The 23,484-nt window shown below is 38.6% G+C and overlaps 1 protein-coding gene across 1 annotated transcript in view; it reads right to left on the bottom strand.

The window, feature by feature from the left end:
- Positions 1-3,741: 3,741 nt before the first annotated feature.
- bub3 (BUB3 mitotic checkpoint protein) overlaps positions 3,742-23,484 on the bottom strand; it is a 37,163-nt gene continuing 17,420 nt past the window's right edge. Inside the window, exons 5-7 of the mRNA XM_043712665.1 lie at positions 14,662-14,820; positions 11,515-11,692; positions 3,742-4,658 (exon numbers count right to left, since the gene is read on the bottom strand). Coding sequence (XP_043568600.1) covers positions 4,438-4,658; positions 11,515-11,692; positions 14,662-14,820 — 558 coding nt within the window. The 3' untranslated portion in view covers positions 3,742-4,437. The remainder of the gene's footprint in view (positions 4,659-11,514; positions 11,693-14,661; positions 14,821-23,484) is intronic.

Raw genomic sequence — 23,484 nt, forward strand, 5'->3', positions numbered from 1 at the left:
TACTATTAATGGTTTTATTTTTGTTACCTAATCAAATTAAAATCTCAGCAATCCTCAGGAGACCAACCTTAACCATTCTGTTCTGGAATAACCCAGGAAATTGCAAGCCATCTGCTACTTAGAAAAGTAGAAGGCCACTTGCAAAATATCACCAAGCATCTGTACACTAACCTTGTCAAATGGTATTTGCTTTCAGTAGCCAATTACTAACAAGTGCATGATCATGTTTTTACAGGTAACTTAAAATCATCCATATTTACAATATAGGTATTTACAATATGTAGAGACCAGCTAGGAAATAACAGTGGTGTCAACTCTGCTGAAAATGACTCTTACAATTTGTAAATCAACACATTCCAGTTTACATCTCTGCTAAATTCAGATCAAAAACCATGGGCTGTAATTATACTGATATACAGATTTTAAAATGAAGACTTAAAGCACAGGAAAAAAAACAAGATCTTTACTTATGGAGGCAAAGCAATTCTCAAAGATTAAATTGCTGTAATTAGTTTTCAACTCTATTTTCCACACACTACATTTTGAAAACTGTTTCACATAGGATAGCAAAAAAAAGGTGCCCAAAAGCTATATATTACTTTTACTGTCAGGAAGGGAATCTTACAATACCAAACAATAAATGCTTCATGGAGGTAAGCACAAAGAAGATCTTGAAAATATTATCTATGTCTGTATTCATCATTGATGAATGAATCAAGGCACCAAAATAACTTTTGAAGTACTGGATTAGTCTTAATATTGAATTAGGGTGCAACTATACAGATTAACAAGGTATAAAACAACCCAAGCTCTGAGTAGTATATAAAAGGACATTATAATGAGGGATGTTCTCATAACTGAGAGACTGAGATACAGAGAAATAGACAAGAATATGCAATTGTATAACACCTTTCATGATCTCAGGTGTCACTCTAAAGCCATAAAGCACTACTTAAGAATGCAGCAGTTAATCTGTGCATAGCAAAATTTCACAACCATCACGGCCAAATAATCTGATTTTAAGAAGTCATTGTTGAGGAGATATTGACCAAAGCACTTGGGCGAATACCACTGCTCCTTTAATAATGTTGGAAAGATTATATTTTTATTTTTCTCTATTTTTAGTTGCAGACTGAATTGGGAAAATTACTGTTTTATAAATTGAGGACTTTGAAAAAATCCTTGCACTCTTTAGAAAGTTCCTGACACATTGCTGGAGCTATTTACAGTGCTGCCTGTTCAAGTAGTAGTGGCAGCGACGGGGTAGAGATTACAGATGGGCTATGACCTGGGATGTGAACAAAGGAAACTTCAACCAGCAACACATAGCTGATTGTCTGTGGAGTGGTGACTACTTGTTGATTGCTAAGTGTGTAAACAACTTTGTTTGGCTTCAGGGTAGCTGAACTCCCCAGTAGCTGTAAACATCTGGTCTGAAGCCATTAAAACCTCAGAAATTAAAGGTGGTGTCCTTTTCTCTGCTGTAATAAGTTCCTAAACATCTGACATGAGTTTCTACATACTATAGCAACAAAGCACAATGCAGAAAGTTCCTTCAATAGCAGCACTGAGGATATATCCACCATCAAATTCCTGTTTACTACACATCATTGTATCCCACATTTCTGGACAATTTATTAAGCCTCTGGGGTTCTTCCAAGTGTATTTAGCCATAGTTCCACTGTAAACTATACATCATCTCCAAATTACATGTATTCATAGCTCTGCAGTTTAATCAATAGAATTCAAGTAGTCAAATAGGCTGCATGCAAGTGAATTCACGATAACAAAAATTTCCCAAACCGTATGGGTTTTTATCATCTCTCTCCAGCATAATATGGTCAAGTTCCAAGACAGCACACAACTTTTATTTAGACAATTAGCTCCAAAACAAAAAGTATACAATTATGTTTTACAGAAATTATCAAAATTTTACACTCAGCTTTCTCCAGGTTTAGTTCACTAGAGCTGTTTCTATGCTCTTCTCAAACTGCAAGGAAATGCAAGCTCTCAGCACTTTCTCTAATAAACCCAGAGTGGTCTTACTTTTAAAAAAAAATTAAAGTTTAGTATGTTTTTGCATCTTGAAGGGACCATGCCAATCCTCATTTATAGTAGTTTTCTTGAAATGGATGAAGAGAAAACATAGGATTAAAATTAGCACTAGCTGCTTTAAAAATGCAAAATAGCTTTATAAAAACCCAAACCTATGGATGATGAAATATATAATAATCTTCTTCAAATCACAACTGAACAGATAGATCTTATTAGTTAACCTATAAAGCTGCAACGTTGTTACTCAGTTATGAGTTGTTGACATTTTTCTAGCTATTTACATCTTTGCTTGGGCTTTGCTACTTCCACCTATTGAAGCCATACTTACGTAATTAGTAACAGGCTGGCATTCATTGGTTTTTGTAGGTCCGAACACTGTCAATGCAACCGAAGCTTCAACATGGAATTCATAATCTTGGACATGTTTTTTCCACATGTTAAGTAATTGACTAAGCATGTCGTTGGCAATAAACATGCGGAAACCCATCAGGTTTAATTTGCAAATAAGCAAATGCAAAGTTTACAGATATACAGTAGTTCCTGATTGGAAGATTAAAAACACTCTCCATTCACTCCAAAAAGGTAGACAGCATTGGGAGAAAGTGAGGAGTGCACATGCTGGAGATCAGAGTTGAGAGTGTGAAGCTGGAAAAGCACAGCAGGTTGGGCAGCAACCGAGAAGCAAGAGAATCGATGTTTCAGGCATAAGTCCTTCATCAGGAATGAGACTGTGGACAGGAGGGAGTTGAGAGATAAATGGGAGAGGGTTGGGGCTGGGGGAAAGGTAACAGAGTGCAATAGGTAAATGAAGGTGAGGGAGAAGGTGATAGGTCAGAGGGGGTTGAGGAAACTGATAAAATCGATGAAATCCATATTAATCTCGTGGGGTTGCAGGGTCCCAAGGCAGAACCCTTTCATGAAGGCACCTCTTGGAAGCAAGTTCAAAGAAAAGTCAGAAGAGATTTTGGTATGAACAGCTGGATGAATAAGTATCGTTTTTCTTCAGTTACACAAGATGGTGAAACTGGTTTTCAGCAAGAATCAGTATCAAGCAACAATGTACACCAACCACACAACGCATGTATACTTGTCAAAAGATACTTCTAAGGACTTGACAATTATTTCTCATCAAGCAGCAAATTTCACAATATACATTTTAAAACTCTAAACAAGATGATTGGGAATTCAATAGCTGCCTCAACAAAAGATGGCATTCCTTGCCTGTGTAAAAATCAGGTGAGCTCGTCATTGCAGTTGCTGAAGTTATTGCTTACGAGCAAAATGAAACAAAGATACTCGTGATTAGGTTGCAGACACACACGCAGTTGCGTCTGAAGCTCTACATCTCCAAATAGTGGAATAACCAGTGCAGATGGTGGCAATGCATTTGCACTTACTATTGTTAATTGAAGAGTGCTGTGATGTCTGTATTGGATGCTTCTCTAAATTAGTCATTCTTCACAAGAATACAGAAAGCAAATTCAGGTGTTGGAAGCATAAACTCCATCTTGAGCACTTTCCAGGATAATACTGCAGTCAAATACAGGATCTCCATTTATCTCCCTAAGTGCATATTCCAACTGAGATCTGCACAAGCTAGAAATTGAACCTGGAATCTGCTCTATATTCAAAATTCTGTGTGATGGAATGTGAGAACTTACCATAGACAAACAAAACACCAAGATCACCATTTTAATTACTGCCTTTATTAAATTTAAAACAAAACATGTAACATTTTCAGAACATAAATGTATTAAACAATGATTACAATTCAACTTCAATAGAAAACAAATTGCAAATTTACTCAAATGACTAGAAATTAGTTATTTACAAAATGGTAACTTTAAAAAATCCTCTGCTGATGTGCTATCCTTTGCCAACACGAAAGTTCAGTTGGCTTCCCATCTGAATAAGAACTGCTCATTAACACTAAGAATTCAGTATTTCTAAGTTAATTAAATATTTAACAGTACAGAGACAACTTGATATAGGAAGCAAAATTACTCCAAGTCAAAGCTTGCACAGGTAGTCTCTAAATGAATTTCCAACTTCCTTTTATCAGCTATTGTCTTAAATTTAAGAGATTCCATTTGGAGAAAATATATTGCTAATGCAAAGGACCAGTGATCCAAGCTCCATTATATAGAAAAGACAATGACACTATTTGACATGCTGCCTCAGAAAACAAGTAGGCACATTTTTATCAATGTGACGTCTATCATACAGCGGATATTGAAAGCTTGGGAGAACAAGATAAAATCAATACTAGCTCTGCTCAGAGCTGTGTTATCTACTCAACATCAATATTTTTTCATGAAATTAGGAAAATTAATAAATGTTTGGATAAACGATAGGAAGGATAAAACCCAGTTGCAGAAAAACTCACTTGGGCTTTGTTTCCGCGTCTGTCACTTGTCGAATATAGATACTGTCTTCAGGGTGCTCAATTTCACCTTTCTCATACATGTATGATGATGCTATAGCAATTGCAGAGCCATCATTGCTGAAAGCAAGCGATGCAATACTGGTTGGGTAGCGGTGGAACTGGCACAATCTTTTCTTGTTGAAGGGGTCCCAGATATTAACAAATCCATCAGAGCCCCCTAAAATGTAAACACCAAAAATAGTTCAGTTCCACTTGTTTAATATAATTAGGACTTGTTGGCTTAGTTTGAACCTTTACCCAAGTAATATGTTAATATACTTATTTTTTAAAAATTAACACATTATCCTGAATTTGAAATCCATTCAATTTTCATTTACAAGCTAATGCTTCAGACAAATAACATTTCAAAATGTTAATAGAGCAACGTACAAGGAAAGGAGGGCTAGATTCACAAATATTTATTATTTCAAATCAATCCTTCAATTCAGCACATTTCAAATGCTCAATATTTTTTGACATTGCTGACAATCTTGTTTCAATTTCTGACCAAGTAATATTGTTATAATGCAAATCTTTTCAAAGATATGAGTGCAACAAGTGTGTGACAATATCACTACTTCAAAACCACACACAAGTCAAACTTCTAAACATATTGCTATTATTTTATCATAATAAGTTACAAGTTTAAGAATTAACAAAAATTTAATCCCATCAGTATCAGAACACCTTTCATCACACCGGCTGCTACAATGCAAGCAACAGCCCAAAGGAAGCTCAGGATGATGATGTTTTCTAATGCCCAATCCAGGAGAATCAAAAAAAAGGCAACAAAATTGCATGTTGAGGTAACTTTGATTTGTCATTCACATCTTCCCCTCAATCTCTCTCCAAATCTAAACTACTCTTAAAATGTAAAACAAAGAGTTTTTCTGAAGTCAAGGGTCTTCTGTACACATCTCAGTTGATTAGTTTTCAAGATGAGTGAAATATTTGTCTACATATTCAGACAGGCATGTTTTCAGCTCAAGCAAAGAAACAGAGGCAGTTTCCACTTTGGGGTCAAATCTGCAACGCAGGTGAAAACTGCCCTAGTTTCCAGAAAGTGTTTTTTTATAAAAAAAAGTTTCCACTTAAAACTTTGTGCATTCATGCCAGTATAAAAACGTGCAAAAATAACAGCATTTTTAATCAGACGTTATAGAACTTTTTTCAAACTTTGTTTCAAAAATATTTCTCAATAAATTTAGGAATAGTAAATCAGTACACTTTTAGTAATCCAGCTGAAAATGGACAACATAAAATAACAATTTTGAATCAGAATACCTCAAGTCATTTGCCATAAATCAGATTTTAAGTAATTGCAATTACTTTATCTACACCGAACAATTTCCTTGATGTTTGATCTAGTCATTACCTTAGCAAATTAAAATAAAAATTACTATCAAAATATCCTTAGACCTGTTCTCATGAGTTCAGTCAGAACTGCTAAGTGGATATCCTGCAACAGAAGGCAGTCTTCAGCCAATTCCTAACACAAAGGAAGATGGTCATGGTTTCTTAAGTTCAGTCATCTCAGGAGATTCTCAAGGAAACATCCTTGACCCAATCATCTTTAGCTGCTTCACTGACCTTCCCATCATCATAACTGACAGAAGGGGATATGTTTACTGTGCGACTAGTGCTGACTCCCCAGTCACGAAAGCAGTGTTCAATTGTAGCAAGACCTGGACAATATCCACCTTTGGGCTGACAAGTGGCAAGTTACCTTCATGCTACACAAGGGCTGGGCAATGATCACCTCCACTGAGAGACAATCTTGACATTCTCCTCGACATTCAACAGTATTGCTATCACTGAAACCCATAATAAAATCCTGAGTGACCATTAACCAGAAACTGAACTAACTAGCCTATAAATGCTTTGGCTACGTCACAAGTCTGAGGCCAGGAATCAAATAACTTGCCTGCTGACTCTCCAAAGCCTGCTCATCACCTGCAATGTACAAATCAGGAGTGCAATGGAATACCTGCCTGAAGATGTGCAGCTCCAACACTGGAGAAACTTGACACCATCCAAGACAAATTAGCCTGTCCAATTGGTACTAAAATTTGCCAACATTTACGCTCATCACCACTGACACTCAAGATGTACTGCAGAAATTCACCAAGGATTCTTAAACAGCACCTTCTAACCTTGTCCATCTTAAAGAAAAAGGGGAGCAGAGACAACCACCTGCAGGCTCCCATTCAAGCTACTCAACATCCTAGCTTGGAAACAAATCATTGTCACAAGCTCAATTTTAGAATCTTCTCCAAGGTCTACAAATCAGCACAATTAACAAAAAAACTGTAAAGGTTAGCAATTAATTTAACAGTCACAATCATCAGGACTGTCTTTTCTAGCTAACAAGATTGTGAAAACGAATTTGTATTGGACGTCATCTAGGTTGGATGGATTGCAGATATTGACTTGGTTTACTGCAATCTAGCAGAAACTTCAAAGCTGAACAAATTCTTTAGTAACAAAACAAACATTAAATGTCACAAAATATATTTCATAGAAATCAGATTGCTAACAGAGGCTCTGTTTCTTTATCTCTTCCCAGCTCTTCTTTAACACCAAAAATTTAGGCCAATACACTGGATGACTAAATTAAATAGGATTAGAATATTACTTTCACATGCAGTACCTAGAGATACTGCCAGATTTGCTGAGTTTATATTTTTAACCTCAGACTCTCACCATTAGTCTATCTTCAATTGTTTTCCCACTTCAACTGGTAAGGGAGCAAACTGTTACCCATTTAGATTAATATTCAATCTGACCAAAAAACCTTTGGCCACTTTGATCAACTTCAATAATTGAAAGAAAAAAAAAGTTCATTTAATATTGCTATGTTTTCTCGATTTTTACTCTCAATGAGAATTCTGAAGAGGTTACAATTTCGTATTTCAAAGACTTCTGGGCAATTCTGAAGGAGTGGCAAAGTTGCTCATCAGCCAGCTCAACACCTCCAACCACTCTCAAAACAAACAAACTCCCACTGTTGCCTACTTTCCAAAATTTAATAACATGCTTTACCCCAGCTTTACTTTCTGAAGTCCCCCAATCTAACTTCTACTGTCAAACAGCATTGGGTAATGTGAAAAATTATACTGTAACTAAGAGGCTCAGTTTCTTCATCTCCTTCAACTTCGCTAAAATTTCACCTCAGCAGTTTATTTTCATAATCCATTCTTCTTTCTATTAGTGGCTTGAACAATGACATAATCGCAACTCCAATAGTTTCGTCTTCATAACCACATACTCACCTGTTACCTACAGCTTCACCTTCAACTTCCTGTTCAAACCTGTGTACATCATACTCAATGATAATTCAGAAGCACATGGTCAACATTCATATGCAAATGATCAAAATACCATGTTCAAAATGTTGGCCATTCATTAAGACACTTTATAAATGAAGATAACTAAGTGAAAGGACACCATCCAAAAGAAGAGCGAGCGTAAAACTGAAAATACCTTCAAAAATGGTTAAGAGCAAACAGGAGGTTCAGAGAATGTGTTTTGAAACAGCAAAGAGCTAAACAACTAACAGTACAGGCAAAAGAAGGGGAAAATATATTCAAAGAGCTCAAAAACAGAAAGAATCTGCAATTGTGGGAGGCAATGTTGACATCGAGAGGGAGGTGTTAAAATGCAGTGAGGGTAAAGGGTCAACATAGGTTTAAGGATAAGCGTATTAGTGATTGTGACTTTGTTTAGATAGGGGATATGGGCTGTTGCAATTTGTTGCCGATATAAACTTTGTACCTGCATCCCCTCCATTGATGTGTGCCAAAAATTTCTTCTAGTTTAATGCTAACTCCCCCCTACTATGTCTGTGTTTGACTTTCCCTCTGCTAGCATTGTACTGAATCTAATTCAGGGTAAAAACAATGACTGCAGATTCTGGATTAGCGGTTCTGGAAGAGCACAGCAGTTCAGGCAGCATCTGAGGAGCAGTAAAATCAATGTTTCGGGCAAAAGCCCTTCATCAGGAATAAAGGCAGAGAGCCTGAAGGGTGGAGAGATAAGCTAGAGGAGGGTGGGGGTGGGGAGAAAGTAGCATAGAGTACAATAGGTGTGTGGGGGAGGAGATGAAGGTGAAAGGTCAGGGAGGAGGGTGGAGTGGATAGGTGGAAAAGAAGATAGGCAGGTAGGACAAGTCATGGGGACAGTGCTGAGCTGGAAGTTTGGAACTAGGGCGAGGTGGGGGAAGGGGAAATGAGGAAACTGGTGAAGTCCACATTGATGCCCTGGGGTTGAAGTGTTCTGAGGCGGAAGATAGGGCGTTCTTCCTCCAGGTGTCTGGTGGTGAGGGAGGCGGCGGTGAAGGAGGCACAGGACCTCCATATCCTCGGCAGAGTGGGAGGGGGAGTTGAAATGTTGGGCCACAGGGTGGTGTGGTTGATTGGTGCGGGTGTCCTGGAGGTGTTCCCTAAAGCACTCTGCTAGGAGGCGTCCAGTCTCCCCAATGTATAGGAGACCGCATCGGAAGCAACAGATACAATAAGTGATATTGGTGGATGTGCAGGGAAAACTTTGATGAATGTGGAAGGCTCCTTTGGGACCTTGGATGGAGGCGAGGGAGGAGGTGTGGGCGCAGGTTTTGCAATTCCTGCGGTGGCAGGGGATGGTGCCAAGATGGGAGTGTGGGTTATAGGGGGGCCGTGGACCTGACCAGGTAGTCATGGAGGGAACGGCCTTTGCGGAAGGCGGAAAGGGGTGGGGAGGGAAATATATCCCTGGTGGTGGGGTGTTTTTGGAAGTGGTGGAAATGTCGGCGGATGATTTGGTTTATGCAAAGGTTGGTAGGGTGAAAAGTGAGCACCAGGAGTGTTCTGTCCTTGTTACGGTTGGAGCGGTGGGGTCTGAGGGCGGAGGTGCGGGATGTGGACGAGATGCGTTGGAGGGCATCTTTAACCACGTGGGAAGGGAAATTGTGGTCTCTAAAGAAGGAGGCCATCTGGTGTGTTCTGTGGTGGAACTGGTCCTCCTGGGAGCAGATACGGTGGAGGAATTGGGAATATGGGATGGCATTTTTGCCAAGAGATACGGTGGGAAGAGGTGTAATCCAGGTAGCTATGGGAGTCGGTGGGTTTGTAAAAAACGTCAGCGTCAAGTCGGTCATCATTAATGGAGATGGAGGGGTCTAGGAAGGGGGAGGTGTCGTCAGAGATGGTCCAGGTAAATTTAAGGTCAGGGTGGAATGTGTTGGTGAAGTTGATGAATTGTTCCAGGTAAATTTAAGGTCAGGGTACAGTTTTACTAAAATTGAATTTCTTTCGCCACAGCAGTTTGTAAGACCACTTCAGCTTCCAGCAGTCAAAAAAAACCTGCCTTTACATGTGAAGGTTCGTGTATAACAATATTATTAAAGATTCAGCCGTGTTTTAAAATTAACTAAAATAATTAAAAATGCCAGAATATTCTTGAACACAAAGAAAAATTAGGGCTATTTTTGTAAAGCTTTTAAAAGAAAAAGAAACATAACTTGATGAGAAGCATTGATTAATCATAGTCAGGAGATGCATTTTCAACAAAATGTTCCTATTGTTTAAATTTCCAGAGTAAATTTGACTCTAATACCAAGCTGCAGAAATAAGTGCCACTCCAAGGCTCCAATCCATGAACTAAAATCTTTGAATCGGTGTTTATCACAGCCATTTCATTCTCTTGTTCTATCGATTTCAAAATTCACATCAATTTTTAAATGGCTTTGCTTAAATTATCTGCAAATAAATTATTTTATTCTTTCATGGAATGTGGATATTACAGGCAAGGCACCTGTTGTCCATCTCTAACTTGATGTTGCAGATGACTTTGTGCAGGTTCACTGGAAAACAAATTCCAAGGGTGACGGTACAGGAAGTGGAGTAGTTACAAGTCTGGATGTTGTGCGGCTTTGAGCAACATGCAGGTAAGTGTTCGTTGTGCGGCTTTGAGCAACATGCAGGTAAGTGTTCTGATTTGCTGCATTGGTCTTTCTAGGTTGTAGAAGTCATAGGTTTCGAAGGTGAATTGCTCCAATAGAGGCTTCGAATGTATGCTACTGTCACTATCATGGTGGAATGAGTAAACGTTCGAGCTGGTGGATGGAGTGCTGATCCAGGATGTTGCTGAGCTTCTTTAATTTTGTTCAGGCAAATGGAGAGTGTAATCCAAACCTGACTTGCAGATGAAAGACAGGCTCAGGGAATTAGAATCTATTTTTAAAACCACTATATGGTCAAAGTGATTCCAAAACACAAAATATAAACAAATATTTTCTGAAGATTTATAAATTTCATACTGTCAGGATTTGCATACTTACAACTGCAAAGATTACAAATAATCAGATGGAGATGATTGGCCTGTGCACCAATGTGGGAAATGCACACAGACCTTTTCTGTTTTTAATGCTATTCAATCCACAAAACTAAAACCAAAAGGCTACGGTATACAAAAGCCTCCATATCCTCCAATGGTCCCCTGACTAGTATTTGAAGAAAGCACAGCAGCTGGTATTGGAAAGTAACAACAGCATATACATTAGTTGAGTCAACTGCACTTTAATATCTCCAAAGTTAAAAATGACAGGTGCTGGTGCATGTGGGCAACCAAGTGAAGAATCCAAGGAAAACGTTAACTGTGCCAAGAATAGTTGAAAGGTAGCATCCTAGTACTGAAGTTTTACTTTGATCATACAAATCTAACCAATTCTGATTTAATAAACAAGAAGCAGACAAAAATCTAAAATATCATGAACTGAATTGGGAATCTCAAATTCATATAATAGAGGAGGAATTTCAAATTCAAGAAAAACAAACGAAAAAAGTTTGTTTAAACAAGGTTTTGTATAAACAAAACTATATCAGATGAAAATATGTTCAAATTGATCCAGCTTACTTGAATTCATGTTTCTGTACACGTAAACCAGTTAATGATTACAAACATACATTAATTTGAACCTGAAGTAACAGAAAATGTAACTAGATCAAAACATTATTTTTCAGAAAGCTAGTTAATTCATGTTTTGTACTACATCTTACCTGTAGCAAATGTGTTATGAACACTGTGAAAGGAAATTGCATTGACTGGATAAATTTGTTCAAGGTTGTTTTCTTTTAATCGGTGACATTTAAAAGCATATTTTTTCTTCTGCACTTCTGGGTTTGGATCAAGATACTCCACTGCAACACGTCCCTCAATTGAACTCAGAACGTAACCCTAAAAAGCAGAAAAAATTGATCCCATGAAAACTCCAGAAGTTCCAAAACCAGATGAAAAAAAAATCTTTCTGCATAAATCGTCACAATACCCTAATACTTCTTCATTCGATGCAAGACAGGAGAAATCAATACATAATTTAGCTCTCTTTGCCACTGCTCAAAACCTACTGTAAATACACAGTAATATTGAATATAATTGGTACCTAGGAGAAAATGAGGACTGCAGATGCTGGAGACCAGAGTTGAAAAGTGTGGTGCTGGAAAAACACAGCAGTCCAGGCAGCATCCGAGGAGCAGGAGAATCGACGTTTCGGGCATAAGCCCTTCTTCAGGAATGAAGGGCTCATTCCTAAAGAAGGGCATAGGCCCGAAATGTCGATTCTTCTGCTCCTCGGATGCTGCCTGGCCTGCTGTGTTTTTCCAGCACCACACTTTTCAACTATAATCGGTACCTGTAAAGTGAAAGTGGGTAGAGTTGAGATGAAGACACAAAGTATTTAACTAATAGGCCAAAGTAGTATCACCATCTGTGTCTTGCACATCAACAATACCTTCCACATGCATTCTTGCATGAACCCACTGACCTTCATATTCTGTTGTAGCCTGCTTCTCACACGAGATCATATAATATTTTTAAAAGATACAAGTACAATGAATCATTTGGTACGACTTGCTTTTCACTGACAGGAACCCTTACACTGGTGCCAGGTCAAAATCATGATTCAATTTCTAGTAGAAATCAGTGATTTCAGGCATTTAACTGGCATTTAACCATACTACAGTGGGCAACTATAGCTAGTTTGCAGCAATTTGAAACAATTTCACAGCATTGTTAAACTGTTATGTCCATCTTTTATAACATTTCTAATCAAAAACTAACTCAGTTTTTTTCCACTATGAACCCGTGGAAGTAGTTGCAAAGGAAAAGTCAATGTAAAAAATTGTCGTCAGACTGGCTGCCATCTGTGCAACTAAGTCTTCTGCCTCACGTATCCTAACATAGCTTGAGGAAATCTATAGACCTTCACAGCCTATATTATGTATCCAAGGGAAACATTGATCAAATATTTCTTTTAAATACAAGTCAAAACATATTGTATTTTCTATGATGAGTACTTCACGAATACTATAAGCAGGCAACATTGCTTACATTGACCAAAACTTTAATAAGATATTATTGTTTTTTTTTCCCTGTTAGTAAAACAAAATATAATAAGTTGGACAATTGCAGTACCTCACAAGAAGGTGGAAAACTGCATCTTGCAAAGGGGCTTGTTCAAGAAACATGACAACAAGTTAAGAGTTTACAGCTCACAAGATACACAGTGGCCCAGATTTTCTAACAGTAAGAAACTCAGACATAAGGAGCGCATGAATTTCAGCCACTCACCAATAACTTGCACAGTATTTTAACACATGGACTTTTAACTGTCACAGAACTTTCACATGCTGGTGTCTGTCCCTGTCCCTCCCTCCGCTCTCTCTCTCTCCCACAGACACTCTCTCTTTCTCTCTGGCTCAGTATTCTTATGTTTATAAACTTAAAAGTCAGATTTTTTTAAAATTAAAAAAGTGTCATAACTGGTTTAAAATAAGCTCAACTATCAATGAGCTGAAAATTGGTCTCAAGGGTTTGTCTCCAATTCCCCAGCAACAAGGTTTCATCAGTGTTATATTAACACAAAGTTTGCTCCTCCTGGTGCAATGCCCTGCTGCAGCCAGAGAAGGTGGTTCTAACTGCAGCTAACAAACTAGGTTAAGTTTCTATCTCTCTGTGAAATCAGCAAACATTACTGCTTCTCCACTAGTCACAACATCCAGGACTCTAGGTTGTATTTTTTAGGACTGTTGAATATAAACCAGAGACCACATAGGGTTATTGTGAAAAAAAAACAAAATAATGGAGATTTGGAAAGTTCAGATAAAATTAAATATGTTGGAAATACTCAACAGGTCAGATAACATCTGCAGAGAGAAGGATAAGGATTTTTATATATTTGCAACTGAAATCACTAATCTGTTTTGGCCCTCATATCTTAAGAATAGGGAGGCTGTGGAAAGGTGTAGAAGAACATTTGGATAGACACATGCATAGGAAAGGTTTGGAGGGATATGGGCCAGCAAATTTGCCATAACACGATTGACGAACTGGGGACATTATTTCTATAGCGCGAACTTTTAAAGTATATATTGGTTATAACGCAATTCCGACCCCATTAGTTTAAATGGTATTGCTACTACACAAGTTTCCTATGACACAGCATGGCATGAGAACAAAACTACCAAATTATAGCATAACCAACTATGGCTGCTAAGAAACATTTACATTTTTATTTTTATTTTAGAATCAGCCATCTACAACAACTTCCATATTTTGTGATAACTGAGCTTCTCACAATCATATGAATTTGAAAGTTTCAGACAGAAGAGAACATTGCCAGTTAGAAGATGAGGAATTAGTTAATTCACATTGCAACATACGACGGAAAAGTCTCTTGGAGCTTGCATGATTTCCTTCAGCCTAGTTTTTGCACTTCCCAAGATACTTCAAGATATTAGGGAAGTTAGAATGGCATGCTGCTATACAATTTATCAGGTGTAATAATTCTAAATGCATCAAATTATCTTTTTTAACCCATCTCCAAGATGATGGGAGCTCCTACATTCTATACATTGACATACAGTGCAAAGAAAATTAGTTCACTTAACTCGACAACTGGTTTGTGCTGCAGAGTGATGCCAACAGCACGGGTTCAATTCCTGAGCTGATGAACACTATCCTGAAAGTCTTCTCAACCTCTCCCTGGCCTGAGGTGTGACGACCCTCAGGTTAAATCACCACCAGTTGTTTCTCTTTGATCTGAGAGCAGCCGTACGACGACTTTAACTTCGCATAGTGTACGAATCAACTAAAACATGTTTGAGCCAATTATAATATTGGTTTAAGATGAATAATACATTAACTACCTGTTTATTTGGAAATGCTCTGATGCAGCGTGTCTGATACTTCAGACTGGACTCTCTCCTTTGCTGTACATATCCCATGTTCCTCAGGTCCCATACTAGCACACGGCGGCTAGCAGTACCCACAATTAGGCGATCTCCTGAAACTGAAAGCGTGTACACCTAAGGAGAAAAAGAGAGTAATACTTTATATTATAACTGCGCACATTAAAGAAAATACTAAATCCTAATCTATCAAAAGGAAATAACAATTAAGTGGACTGCCCACTTTTCAACTAACGATGGCAAACATCTTAAGGCAATTTGCATTTAGGACACCATACTTCATTAAAATCAGAAGTGACTGTACTGACTCTTTACAGTCAGTGCATTATCCAACAGATTCTTCGAATAGTTTTGAAAATTATATAGTGACAAATACATGTGCATTCCGATCATTATGATCTCAGCCGATGGCAAGACGACTAGCCAGATTGGAAACCAGCTTGATCAATCAAACATTTATTTTCTGTAGTTAGTCATAGAGTATGTTCACATGGAGCTGCTTAAGGTTTTTAATATAAAGAACAGAAGTTTACTGCACAAAAGAAAACAAAAACGACAGTGTTGAAAGATTTTAAACAAACAGCAAATAAAGTTTCAACCGCTTTCCCATCGACATCCCTATAGATATTTAATCCAACAGAAATACCACTCAGCTGTCGAATCATCTTCCCCCTCCAGCCTTATTCTTCTTATATTGCAGTTTACAACAGCCTTCCCGTTCTGCTTGCCTTCAGTTCCACCAAGTTGAAACTTTCTACACTAATATAGCTTGGACTTCACAAACTAAAAGGCTCTTCTAACCAAAATCTGAATTCTTTTGCTCAGCGGAAACTGTGCTCCAGAACTAAGTTCTAATTCTCCAAACTGAAGTCAAATTAAACTAGTGTGGCTGCAGTCTGTACTCTCCACCTGTCCTAAACTCAGCTGTATAAAGATTTCATCAATAACGCACAAGTATCCTATTAGGCACTTAACTGAAGCATGCTTACTTGCAAATGGATGTATTTAGGTTACCATTCCAAACAACTTTCTCTCAGATAATTTACATTCAAGAACTAAAACCAAAATATGTCACCATTTTAAAACTCCAAATTCCCAAATGATAACCATCTTTTTATTTGTTAAAGGGAACTTGGACATCAGTGACTACATCAGCATTTATTGCCCATCCATAATTATCCTGGACAAAGTGGTGAGCTACCAAATCAAACTACTGCAATTCTTGGGGTGGAGGTACTATTCAGAACTGTGTGCCAAGATTGTGACCCAGTGACAGGGCTCCAAGTCAGGATGATGTATGACTTTGTGGAGATCTTGTAGGTGATGGTGGTCCCATGCATCTGCTATCCTCATCTTTCTAGATGGTCGAGGGCATGGATGTGTAAAGTAACAAAGGATCCTGCAGTCCATCAGTAGTAGGATGAGCAAATGTTATAGGGGCTAGATGAAGTGCTAACCAAGTGAACTGCTTTATCCTCAATGGTATCAAACTTAAGTGTATTGCAGCTGCACCTATCTGGGCAACTGAAGAACACTCCATCACACGTCAGATACGTAACTTGTGGACAAGGGACTGGCACTGCGAAGACAGGATGAGAAATACTGAATTCAGAGCCTCTAATCTGTCAGTCATAAAACTTTACATCATGGAAACAGACCATTCGGTGCACCTCATCCATGCCAACCGATATCCTAAATGGATCTAGCCCCACTTGTCAGGATTTTGCCTATATCCCTCTAATAAACCCTTCCTATTCATGTACCCATCCAGACACCTTTTAAGTATTGTAAGTGTACATACTTCCACCACCTCTTCTAAGCAGCTTGTTCCATACATGCACCACTCATTCCCCTGTCTCCTTTCCCCAATGGTCCCTTTGTCTGCAACACTCCCCACAGCCCTTGCCTGCCCTGATTTGCCTTACCAAAATGCAACACCTCATATTTCAATTAAACTTCATCTACTACTTCTTGGCTCATTGGTCCATCCGATTGAGGTCCCGTTACACTGTGACGAAACCTCCTTCACTGTCCACTACACCATCAACTTTGGGGTAATCTTCAAACTTACTACCATACCTCCCATATTCACATACAAATCATTTTCTAAATTAATGAAAAGCAGTGGACCTAGCACCAATTCTTGCTGCACAGCTTTAGTAAATTCTTGTAGCTACACATACATATGTCTCACCCAGTTCAGCTTCCAATCAATAGCAAACCCCAGAATTTGACATAGGTATTCAACAACATTAAAGTCATTGAGGATCAAGAGGCAATATTGGGCTCCCTATTAAGCATTGCCTAGCTTTTGTATGGTATGAATGCTACTTGCCACCTACAGGGCCAAGCCTGGTTGTTGTTCTGGTCATGCTGCAATTGAACAGACTGATTCAATATCTGAGGAGTAACAAATGGTACTCAACGGTGTTTGCAAATGATGGCACACTCTTGGTGACCTTCTGTCCTCCTTACGGTTAACACTAACTTCATGCAGAGCCAGTGAATAAGAATAGAATATCCTTGATAGAATAGAACATATTTTATTGTTAGCAAGTTTTTTGAGAAGATTTGCAGCTCAGGTTGAGGTTCTGGATGTTGGTTTGCTTGCTGAGCTGGGAGGTTCATTTTCAGACATTTCGTCACCATACTAGGTAACATCCTCAGTGAGCCTCCGGACAAAGCACTGATGTTTCCTGCTTTCTATTTATATGTTTGGGTTGGTGCTGTCATTTCCTGTGGCGATGTCATTTCCTGTTCTTTGTCTCAGGGGGTGGTAAATGGGGTCCAAGTCAATGTTTTTGTTGATAGAGTTCTGGTTGGAACATCACACTTCTAGGAATTCTCGTGCCTGTCTCTGTTTGGCTTGTCCTAGGATAGATGTGTTGTCCCAGTCGAAGTGGAGTCCTTCCTTATCTGTATGTAAGGATACCAGTGAGAGGGGGTCATGTTGTTTTGTGGCTAGTTGACATTCATGTATCCTGGTGGCTAGTTTTCTGCCTAAATAAAGTGTTTCGCCATCTGGAACACCAACTTACAAATTGGCCAAGGAGCTACATCAAAGACTAAACCCTTAGTAGAAGACTCACGCCATTCTAACCACTCCACCCAAGAATTCCTGAAGACCAAAGACACTAAGATAGAGAGGATGAAATAATGGTCTCCTTTGATGTAACAGCCCTATTCACATTCAATCAACCTGGCCAAGGAAACACTAACTATACTATTAGAAGACCCAAAGACACATACACCAAATACCATCAACTTCATCAGCAATGACAGTATCGTCAAGCTAGTGGACCTGTGCCTTACTACCCACTTCACCTTCAACAACAAGACCTACAGACAAACCAACGGAATGCCCATGGGATCTCCAATATCAGGGTTCTTATAGACAGAAATGCAAGACACGAACAAACAGTTTGAACAAAAGCAAACTTTGGGTCCGCTAAGTGGATGACACTTTTGTCATCACTAAACGAAACAAATTAGAGGAAACCTTCAAGACCATCAATAATACCTTTACTGGCATAAAATTCACTAAAGAGGAGGAAAACAACAACAAACTGCCTTTCATAGATGTCACACTAGAGTGAACAGCCAACGGGGAACTTCAAACCGGCGTCTACAGGAAAACACCACATATGGAACAAATGTTGAACTACAGAAGCAATCATGCCAACATCCAAAAACTAAGATAGATCAGGACATTATTTCAATGAGCCACCACACACTGTAGCACAGAGGAACTATGCAGAGCAGAGGAAAATCACCTACACAGTGCATTCAAAAAGAATGGGTACACAATGAACACAGTCTGCCGATTTCTCAGCAATAAACCCAAACAAGCAGACAAAACACATCCAGAAACCAGAGCCACTCTCCCCTACATCAATGACATCTCCGAAATGACCGCCAGATTACTCAGACCGTTTGGCATCATAGTAGCCCACAAACCCACCAACATACTTGAACAGCAGCTAATGAACTTGAAAGACCCTATACAGACAACAAACAAAACTAATCTCATTTACAAAATACCATGCAAGAACTGGGACTTCCTTGTGTCACGCTGTATTATTCTAGGCACAAGGATTTCACACCCTCCATGGCAGATGGTTAAGTTTGAATTCAATAAAGTCTAGGACTAAAAACTTGCTTAATGGCAACTGTCATTCATTAATGTAATTTTAGGGAAGGAAATCTATCATCCTTGTGTGGTCTGGTCTACATGTGATTCCAGCCATACACCAACATGGTTGATTCAAATAATTCTATGACCCAATTGCCTCAAAATGGCCTAGCGAGTCCTCAGTTCAACTAGGGATGGGCAACAAACAGAATTGTAGAGATGCACAGCACAGAAACAGACCCTTCGATCCAATGTCATTCAAATATCCAAAATTAATCTAGTCCCAATTGCCAGCACTTGGCCCATATTCCTCTAAACCCTTCCTATTCATACACCTGCTCCTGGCATGCTATTCTACACCTGTTAAATCAGGTCTCCTAACCTAATAATAGAGGCAAAATGGAAGATATGCCAGGTTACAAATGGTGTTGCTGATGGCCCACAGCACTTGATGAATGGTCCAATCTTGCGTTGCAAGAATCCATTCGAAATCTATTCCAGTCAACACAGTGGTAGCGTGGTAGTCACTACTTCCGATGTATCTGCTGCAGGTGATGGCATGGTCAAATGGATTTTCCTCTTGTTGGTTCCCTCTCTATTTCCACAGACCTAGTTTGACAAATCAGTAGATGGCACAGAAGGCTTAGTGAGTTTGCACTTTCATGTACTCATCAGTAAGGATATGAATATTGACAGAGATACTATATAGGGAGGAGGCAACAGAAGTTAACTCACATTGAAGATGATATGGGATGTAGCTCAGCTGGTGTTACACTTCACTGAGGTAGTGCACATTAAAATTAGGGACTTCTATTCTCAGAGTCATCACAAAAGTCAAGGTTGTTAAAAGGTACACAAAATTCCCCAATTTGTCTTTTCAGACCCAGGTTGACAAAGCTCAACCTTGTATCATTACTTCAGAGTTACAATTTATTAAAAATAGATTTTAAGTAACTATGAAGTGTTAACATATAACTTCACATATAACATATAAAGATTCTAACCGCCTATAAACACATGCAGACACAGAAACAAAATATATTGGGCTTACTGGTGGGAGGGAAAAACTGGAAGGCAGTTCAAATGGTCCTTCTCTACAGGGTTCACTAAGATGATCCTTTTAGAACATAGAAAAATACAGCACAGAACAGGCCCTTCAGCCCACGATGTTGTGCCGAACACTTGTCCTAGCTCAAGCACCTATCCATGTGCCTATCCAATTGCCACTTAAAGGTCACCAATGATTCTGACTCTACCACTCCCACAGGCAGCGCATTCCATGCCCCCACTACTCTCTGGGTAAAGAACCTACCCCTGACATCCCCCCTATACCTTCCACCCTTCACCTTAAATTTATGCCCCCTTTTGGGATGAGTGTACCTGCTGCTCCTCAGATCGGTCTTCTCCAATTACTTTCACTTCCTTTCAGGAGGAGAAGTGACTCAATTGTGAATTATAACATCTCTAAAACATAAAATGGGTCAAAAGCCACACTTACAGCAACTGCCAAGGAAAATTAAACTGACTTTCTTCAGGTTTTATGTATCTTTCACTGAAGAGAAAAAGCACCTCATTTTCTGGCCATCTCATTCACATCCACAAGCTGTTCAGCTACTTGGGAGCCAACTATGTAGTTGCTGCTAGGCAGAAGGCAAATTGTCATCACCATTTGGACACCACTCCTCAAATCAATCAGCTGCTTGTTGCCAGTCAAAGATCCAGTGTCAGTTTGTCTGCAACTAAAACAACTCCCCAGATTGCTTGAACAAAACAACAATATAGACAAGTGCTGGCAACTTGCTTTTACATATAGCAATTCCTTCCACAATTCTCCATTTTATAAAACGGTCCTTTTCCCATTTGAGTCCACAATCAAAAATATCATCTTCATAAAAGCTGGGGAATGGCACCCTTAAGAGAAGTTGATCTTGGAGCAGACAAAAGACACGTGGCTATTTCAACAACAATGACAGAATGGTAGTGATTGAAGGACAGATCTGAACTTATGGTGTCTATCATAATCACTTAATTCCTCAAAAGTATTTTCAAGCCAAATACTTCAGGAGTGAAAACACTGTTGTATAGGAACCACATTAGCTAATTTGTGCACAGACAACTTCTACAAACATTAGTGATGACTGAGTTTTTTTTGGGATGCTGTTTGTTAGATAAATATTGGCAGTATACCGTGATAACTCCTCGGTGACAAAAGTCATTATATATTTTACATTCACTCAATGGACAGATAGGGCCCTAGTTCAACATCACATCTGAAATCAAAACTCAGATGCAGAAATAGCATACAAATTTAAACACAGAACGAACAATCAGGTGACAGAATGCAACAGTAGAATGCAGGATTATGAGAAATTGAACATCTTACAGATATCAACAAGGACAGTATGCATAATAGAAACAGGAGTCAAATAATCGTGAAACTCTTCAAATGCAGCCTTGTGGCTATAGAAAGAAAAATCATGGCAAGAATCACACAAATTATGTTGCGATAAGGAGAGAATGAAAGTATGGATTCAGAGAAATACATTAGCAAGAGGTGTGTAGAAAGCGCAGTACGTCAGAAATAACTTAGTCAGTTCCCTTCTTAGACAGAAATAACTAGTTCATTTTGGTTCAGTCATGAGACACTCAGAACTGATTTTACCAAAGGACCAATTGGATTTACTGCGATCATGTCTGAAGAGGGGGGTCTCTTCAGAGTAGTCCTGCAGCTAAGTTTAGCCATTCTTGACATCCAAAAATGACTCAAACAACTGACTGAGCATTTAGCCAAACAAACAAAGAAACTACAGTACAGCATCCTCTTTATCTACCTTCAGTTCTTCTTCTCCCAATCATTTAACTTCACATACCGTGAGCGTATTGATCCCCATTAATTATCTAGATTGTGGTGTGAAAATTGTAGTCATTCAGCCTTTGCAGTGTGGTCTTAAAACCCAGTCAACTGCTTTCAACTTGCACTTAATTCTTATTCATTACTTGCTTCTGTTTGAATTGTGCAGCCTGAAATTTAGAAAAGGGCAGCCCATGACATCTTATTGGATTATGAATCCCGAATTGTTCAGTGCTTGTAACCTGTGACTTAAACAAACTTAATAGGAATAAGGTATCTTTTCATCTTTGGCAGCAGGGAAGAATCTTAAGTTGCTGAGACCAATGAATTCTAATTTGGTCAGAATTAAAAATGTGTTCACTTATGAGACAAAAACATCCACAAAATCTGTACAGGCCAACAAATAAAGCAATAAGCAAACTGGAGTGAACTGTTCAAGCTTTAAGAGTAGATCTGCATATCCTAAAAGGGTTAAAAAAGTGAATGTTAAGACTGCACATAATACACTGATCATTTCAATCAGATATTTCATAAAAACCTCACCCAAAGACAGTGACCGAGGGATTTTGTGATCAACAAAGCAAGGGTGCTCCAAACCAGCTGCAAAGAAAGCCTTGGTGAGATACCTTAAATTTTGTCGCTAGAACTTTCACATCTCTTGTTTAATTGCAGTATTGTTTAACAGGAATACAGAGTCAAGTTCAAGTGATGTCATCAAGCTATGCAAGCAGCAATTCACATCGAGGAGTGATCAAACAGTAAACTATGAAATCAAAAGCACATACCAATTTTTAAAAATTAATTAGAATGCACAATAAAGATTGAGACAAACATATGGGGAAGAAAGGTGGAAGCTGAAACACCATGAACAAAGTTTAAAATTCAATTATTTAGATCTGAAAACATGCAACATCATTCGCCAAATATAAAATTTTTTTCATGATCAAATTTGTTGTTCAGCAGCAGTTTTTACAAACATCAATAAAAATTCAGATGCTTCACTGAACAAAGAAGGGTTTTGTCAGGTGGCTGGCATGGATGGGACAGCAGGACCACAGCACTGCCTGCAGAAAAGTGAACGACAAACCGCAAGTTTAGGATTGTCACATTAATCTGCACTAAACCTTGAAACTGGGATCACAGTCCACCATCAAAAACCCTGCAAATTCAGAGCATTTATCTGCCTAAAAGGGAGTGAATGGAAGATGCTGAACAGATTAAAGAATTGGTCCAACTAAACATTAGACCCAGACTGCAACTGAGTTTCTGCAGAAAATACTAAATGACAACGTCGTTTATCTTAATTTCTGATCAATCTTATTCTGCTGTTCTGGACCAAGTGGGTGCGACTACCTATTTGTCAAGTGAATACTGCCAGCAGGACCTTTATGTTTGGGATGCTCTCCTCTGGCCTCATTGAATACAAAGGAATGCAAGAGGAGTTAGCCTTTAGTACAATGCACATTGTCAAGTGACAGAAACTGAAACCAGCACTGACAGATCTGTACAGTCATTAAGACTAGCGGATGTATTGAAAGTAAATTTAATCATATACTTTGTTCTGAAATTCTGCAAGAGTTCTCTCAAGATAGCAATCTCCGCTTTCTCATTCCAAGTGCACAATTAATAGATTCATAAATATCTGACAATTGACCATGTCCCTTTATCTTAAGCTGCATTTCAGATTGTGTTCCTAAACATGTTTAACTTGAGGCCTATTCTTTTTTAAAAATGTCAACTTTTTTCACCCCCCACAACTCCAAACCACAATTTGCTTAGTATATTTATGATACAGTAA

This window comes from Chiloscyllium plagiosum, chromosome 22, assembly GCF_004010195.1.
Source record: "Chiloscyllium plagiosum isolate BGI_BamShark_2017 chromosome 22, ASM401019v2, whole genome shotgun sequence".
In the NCBI taxonomy this organism is placed as follows: Eukaryota; Metazoa; Chordata; class Chondrichthyes; order Orectolobiformes; family Hemiscylliidae; genus Chiloscyllium; species Chiloscyllium plagiosum.